The 6,678-nt window shown below is 30.9% G+C and overlaps 1 protein-coding gene across 1 annotated transcript; it reads left to right on the forward strand.

Annotated features, from left to right (window-relative positions):
- Positions 1-627: 627 nt before the first annotated feature.
- Positions 628-3,953, forward strand: LOC149233416 (uncharacterized). The gene is made up of 4 exons (XM_089376733.1): positions 628-1,303; positions 1,490-1,783; positions 3,315-3,494; positions 3,589-3,953. The coding sequence occupies exons 1-4, from the start codon at positions 1,166-1,168 to the stop codon at positions 3,667-3,669; spliced, it is 693 nt and encodes a 230-aa protein (XP_089232859.1). The 5' UTR covers positions 628-1,165; the 3' UTR covers positions 3,670-3,953.
- The last annotated feature ends 2,725 nt before the right edge of the window (positions 3,954-6,678 follow it).

A 6,678-nucleotide genomic window follows, 5' to 3' on the forward strand; every position in this document is an offset into this window, starting at 1 on the left:
CTAAAAGAGACATACTTAGGCACCTAGAAGTTATAGTGGTAGCTCGTCATACTTAGGTTATAGTGCCCCGCATACTTAGATTATGGTGGTAGCCCGGCATACTTAGGTTATAGTGCCCCGCATACTTAGATTATGGTGGTAGCCCGACATACCTTAGTTTGCTAAAATAAGCATACTTAAGTACCTAGAGATTATAGTAGTAGCCGGACATACTTAAGCACCATAAAATTATAATAGTAATAGTTAAAATAAATTTAATATCAAACTAATACTTGATGAATCCAATTACCTATTTCTTACCTATAAAATAATAATAATAATATAAAATAGTTGAATACTATAATCCCAGTAATTAGAATACTTAGACCAATCCAATTACAAAGTCCTTTCACTATAAAAATAAAAATAAAGTAACTGGATAAGGATCCCGTGATTTTTGGCATCATACATCCGGGTGACCCTTGACATGCTGCAGTTGCGTACTTAATTAGATATATAATATCATACGTGAAACTCACATAAAAACAAAAAATATAAATTAATTTAAACACTGAATCATGCATGAGCCTGGAAGGCCTTATAAAAGAATATTTGCATCCATCTCCCAAAGAACAATAGAAAAGCGAATGCAAATGTTGTTAGGGCGTGTCAACATTTGATTGAGTACTTACTTTGTGAAATGGGAAGGCTAACATCCTTGGATAACATAAGCTTGATTTCAAGTGGGTGCCCCATGAAAGGGTTTGAAGGCAGACCTGACTTATTGATCAATTGGTTTGTGGAAGGGTTGGAATGGTTTGAAGGTGTGTCCTAATTGATCAATTCTGTTGTGCGGTGGTGGAGTTATAAACAAAAGAATTATACAGGTTTTCTGGTTCGTGGGTTGTTAAAATTATTGTAGAATTACAACTTTTAATCTGAACGATGCCCAGTTGTTATAGAGTTATACATAATTATTATTATTATAATTATATATAAATTTCCTGCTATATACTAGTTTGTACCGGTTTATGGGTTTGTGTGGTTTATGGGTTGTTAATACTATTTTAGAATAACCAATTAGAGATACTAATCTATAAGAAGCCCAGCTAATTTTGACCAATTTCTGATTCCTCCCTATCCTTGAAAAAAACCATCAACTTCTTGCCATTTCCATCTGCCCGATATGAATAAGAGATATGCAAAGCCGACAAAGAAATCACTATTATTTCTCCAGCGCCACCCACAGAAGAAGCTAGCAAGGCGATTAGTGGAGAAAAGGCTCAGGCTCCCTCTTTTAATGGCACCCGATATCAAATCTAAGGTGAACTGGTTCTTATTTATTTATTTATTTTTAATTTAGAAAAATATATATTTTGTTTAATTTTGTATTTTTTTTAAATTAAATTGAATTTGAATTTTTTAGTTTACAAAATTTCACGGATCACTAATAACAGAATATAAAACCTTTGTGATTTTGTGAGATGATTTCTATTATATGGATATACAGAGTATTGATGCAGAATCCCTCGTCAGAGGAGTAATCGGCTATGTCCGGGAGCTTAAGAAACAAGTGAAAGATCTTCGAACAGAGATCGCCCTGCTCCAATCAAATATATGCAACACTCGTCATAAAAACGCTGCACGTAATGCCACAACAGTCACCACTTTTGATGCACATAACAAGAACAACGACGAAATGCAGGCCTACAAAAAAGGAGGATGTCAGCATGGCGATTATAAGGAAGTCATACAGAAAAACCTCGCGGGGGCTGATCATGATTTTCACACAGACATGCTTCAGGTATGTATTCCTCTCCATTTTTGGGTTTTTGGTTATTTAGATTGTGTTGGATATATTTTTGTATTTTGAGTAAAGGAAAAAGTTCTTAAATGTTTGTGTGATTTTTTTTGGAAGTTGTTATTAATAGTATTATGGATCATAAAAGTCTTAACTCAAAAATTCATTATTTCTCATGGATTTTTTAGTCTGTATTAAATATATGTTTCTACTATTCTGTACCTTTATATCTGTGACAATTTTTTTATTTTCTCGATTAAATTCTAAACTATTTCATTTAATAAATATAATTTTAAATATCACAATTTTCCATTTTATAACTTTAAAAATCATTAATTTCTGTACATCTAAATTTACTATTTCTTAAAATTTTCTTATTAAATTAAATTAAATTTTATAAAATATTTTTTTAATGTAAAAATATTTTACAAAATTTAAATTTTGAAATATAAAACTTTTTATAAAAAAGAAAACTTGAATTAGGTAAATTGTATGTTCCTACATCTAATGAGTATTTAAGTAGTAAGTTTACAGTTAAATCTGCGGTTTGTGAAAATGAGATCTCTATTTTAATATCTAATTTTTTAATATAAATTTTATATAAAAAATTAATAACGAGAAATTTTAAAATAGATATTTTTTTTAGAAATTAATATAATTATATAATTAAATAGTTGATAAGTATTAATAAATAAAATATTTATTATATGATACATAATAAATAATAATAATTATGATTAACTAAATTATAATTTTATTTTAAATTATTATTATTAGTTATATATATGTGTGTGTGGGGAATAAGATTTCAAAAAGTTAAAATAGAGATTCTTAATTTTTTAAAATAAACTTTGCTAAATACTATAACTAATATCATGATTTACTAAGATTATATTTTCAAAAACTCAACTCATACTTTATCAAATATATTTATATGATCTATTTAATAATTAAATTAAAATTTTAAAAACCAAAATCATATACATGTAAATATATAGTTCATGATGGACCAAGGACAATTGAACCCATGCCTCAAGAAGTATTTTATTAAATATATTAATATGACCATAATGCATCGAAAAAGAATTAAACCTATACCCTCTCACAAGAAGAATCAAACCTATGCTCATAACAGACAGTATTTTATTAAATATATTAATATAAACATGATAAACCCAAAAAAAATTGAACCTATATCTCAGATCAAGAAACAAAAGACCAAAAACATTAAGACAAAAAGCGAAGAACCAATATTACAAAATAACTTCAACCAATTAAACTACCCATCAAATTTAACATCATATTTTTCTATAACACTAGAAAAATCTCCCATCAAATTTGACATCATATATTTATCAAATTTGACATCATATTTTTCTTTAACACTTAAAAGTCTTATAGTCGATACTAGATAGTGCTCTATAGGATAAGTCTTATAGTCAATAGTACTCTATAAGATATTGTTAATGAATGGGTGTATATAGGTTAGACAGCTCTCCTAATTTGTAATGTAAGGCTTTCAAATCTGTTTCAGGCGCTTCATGTAAAGGAGGTTAAGGAGGGAACGTTTGATATTCAAATCCGTTGCAAGAGAGAGGCTAGAGTGTTGCAACGATTGACAAAAACCCTTGAATCTCTTCCACTGCCGATGGAATTTTACAAAGCCGAGGTAAACGCCGAGGATGGACATTTCATCACGAACGTACTCCTAAAGGTAATATATGAGTAATGGACTGCAACTCTTTCAACCATTGTGGTTTTTTATTTTACGTTGCATACAGTGAATTGCACACCTGTTATGTGTTCAGACAAAGGCGCCGATGAACGCGGAGATGTTGAGACAGGCTATCCTCGATGCAGCGGCGTTGAATTGCAGATGCTGCAACTGAAAATAAGAGTGATGACATACCTAAATAAAAGAGTTTACTTGGTCGTTTGTTTCATATCTAAATACTGGCCCTTGCAACTACTGTTCTGGCTCAGCGTGGTCGTACCTTGCAAGTTTTACTGTTCATAAACTTATGTTTACAACTAGAAAGCACTTTGTTCACATGTAAGCTCTTAAAATTGTACAGGTTATGTTTTTAAATATTTTCTGACTCTTTGAAATGTTCACGCACCTGCACTTCAACACGCAATGGCAGGCGATGAGAAGCGAACGTATTAAAATAAGTTGGACATTATTATATTAATATAAAATAACGCTGGTTTTCAGTAATAAATTAATTGTGAAACAATGAAACAATTTTATAATATATATGGAATGTCAGAATAAATGCTTCATTCTAATAGTGAAATGTCTCCTATCAATAGCTTTTAATTGAAATGATTATAGATTATTATTTTCTTATTCGAATTCAATTCATATATATTACATTATTTAAAATTGCTCTTTATTTTATTCGGATGTAATGATATGTAGATAGATAAAATTATTTTAAAGTTTGAGAAAATATTTCAATCATATATTAATTTAGAAAGCATGTAGTTTGAGAGAATCTCTCAACTCCAATTAAGTCTAACAATTTTTTTAGACATTAAAAGTAAACTCTTCTTGTAAAGATGAACTTTACATAATAATGACAAATGAATTTACATAATAATGACAAATGAATTTAAGAACCAAATATATGATCACACTTGAAATAAGTAGGAGTTATATATTCCAACACTTTCCCTTAATGACTATTTGACTTATGATCACACTTAAAATAACTAGGAGTTATATATTCCAACACTTTCCCTTAATGGCTACTTGACTTTGACTTGATCTCTTCATCACATCACATACAACTAATCCTCTATGTCTTGAAGAACGTTCACATCATCAAAGTTTATTTATGGTCCATCCTAGTACTTTCACTCCATACATGGATTATGCAAACATCACCAAATTGTTGAGATCCATATATAAAGGAACAACCATCCAACAGAATACATGGATAACCAACCATTGCCATTGTTGGCTCATTATGATATTCTTCATACGCATGGTTCATTCAAATTCTTGATAAACTCCCCCTGAATGTAAAATTTCACCACTTAGAGTCTACAATTAATATGACCACTCAAAGTATTAAAGAACTCCCTATTAGACGTTATGTGATTCGCCCCCTTTTGCAATGAGGTGTAGACAATATTCTTATCCACATCCAAGTTGATTTCCACTTGATTGCTCAAATTTGTGGCTATGAGATTTTTCGACCTTCTATCCTTCTTTCAGTTCTTCAAGTTGAGTTATGGATGTAATTTTTAGAACTTCTCCTCTATGTGATCAACATTTTTACAATGGTTGTAGTGGTTGCTAGGATATTTGCATTGACGTGTTGTCATTTATGTCTTCTTGTCCTTCCCTCCCTTCCACTTATTTTTCCCTTATTTGGAATCTTATTGGTTTTCCTTCAACTTTGAACCACTTGATCACCCTTTTTCTAGCCTATGTTTTCCAAGTACTATGCATATACACAAACCTCATCCACTATTTTAGATTTGAAAAGCATCATTTTCTTTCGCAAATGGCTATGTGGAGTACTTAGATACTTGAGAAGCACATCAAAGTTCTTGAGAGATATACCCAACATTATTTCCATCTTCGAGGGAAAATTTTAAGGATTGAAACGTATCTTGAAGTTTAAAAACATTGGCGAATCTCACAGTCCCTAATATGCAAACTATAAAATGTTTATTGATGTATTTGTAAAATTATTCAAATGTATAATGATTTTATATATACCCTCTATATAATGTTGGTATATTTTAATGTAAAATTATTTGATTTGTAACAAATTTTAACCATTTTTATAAAAAATGGAAATTGGTAAATCTTTTTTTTTTTTTCCAAAAATCATGGAAAATTAGCCCACCTGCAAATATTAGCCCCTAAAATTTTCCATGCCATCTTCCTCAATTTTTTGGTATACTCCTATAAACTCTATCCCTTTGTTTACCTAAACTAATGCCATTGGATCCATTGACCCTGTGCTTACACGATTGAGTCAAATTGGAACTTTAAGAGAGTTTCAAATTCATCCACTTAGTTACTAGAGGATCCTCTTCTAGCCTAAGGGTTTGTGTGTGGCTTTATCACCAAGTCAAGGCACGACCCTCTAATTTCAAATGAGTAGATGACTTTTTTTCTCCCCCTCTATACGTTGAACACTAAAATAAACCTCTAATTGCTGCAATCAATGATTTAATTTTAAATCATTTATCTCACCTTGATACAACTTGATATCCATATTCACTTCCATATTGAAGAGAGACTATGAATGGTTCATGGTGCTCAAACTTGACTACTCTTTTTTAGGTCTCCTGGAATCCTTCTTTGCTTCATCCTAATCCCTCAATTTCCTCCCTAATCCAACTTCTATGTTCTAACCTCTATCTTCTCTAAACATCCCAAGATTATTGGTTAGGGCTTTCATGGGGAGGCTCACATTGCGATTTATATCTATGACTTAGGTTTCTAACTATGTAAACTTCTCCTCTGCTAGAATTTGAGGGTTGTCATAAATTGATTCTTTGGCATGGATGGGGCTTTATGACTTTCTACTTAAACCAATCTAATCCACTACAACATCTCAAAAATTCCAAAAGAAACTTTCTTTGATGCCAATATGATTTGTAAATGTCATGGATATTCCATTGGACAAGTAAAGAAGTATATGACCATGATAATATATTTGTGTCCCTATTGGTGGTGCTAGAAGTTTACCAACACAAAGGGGTCTCACTAGTATGAAGTCCCAATTAGACCTCACACCATTTTGGATAAGAGCCCCGTCCGGGAAATACGCTCGACTTCCATTATAATGATCTTAAATATGTTCCTTGGTTGCAATCAACAACATAAGAGACCATCCAAATAACCTCTAAGATAAGTAAGTAAGTTAGCTCTA

This window comes from Pinus tabuliformis, chromosome J, assembly GCF_031772625.1.
Source record: "Pinus tabuliformis cultivar Carrire ecotype Pingquan chromosome J, CPIR1, whole genome shotgun sequence".
In the NCBI taxonomy this organism is placed as follows: Eukaryota; Viridiplantae; Streptophyta; class Pinopsida; order Pinales; family Pinaceae; genus Pinus; species Pinus tabuliformis.

What these genes read in the sequence shown, in the direction of transcription:
- LOC149233416 (XM_089376733.1), top strand. Translation starts at nt 1,166, where the DNA reads ATGAATAAGAGATATGCAAAGCCGACAAAGAAATCACTATTATTTCTC. An exon ending in TTCACACAGACATGCTTCAG is followed by an intron (nt 1,784 to 3,314) that starts GTATGTATTCCT and finishes AATCTGTTTCAG; the next exon opens with GCGCTTCATGTAAAGGAGGT. An exon ending in TCACGAACGTACTCCTAAAG is followed by an intron (nt 3,495 to 3,588) that starts GTAATATATGAG and finishes TTATGTGTTCAG; the next exon opens with ACAAAGGCGCCGATGAACGC.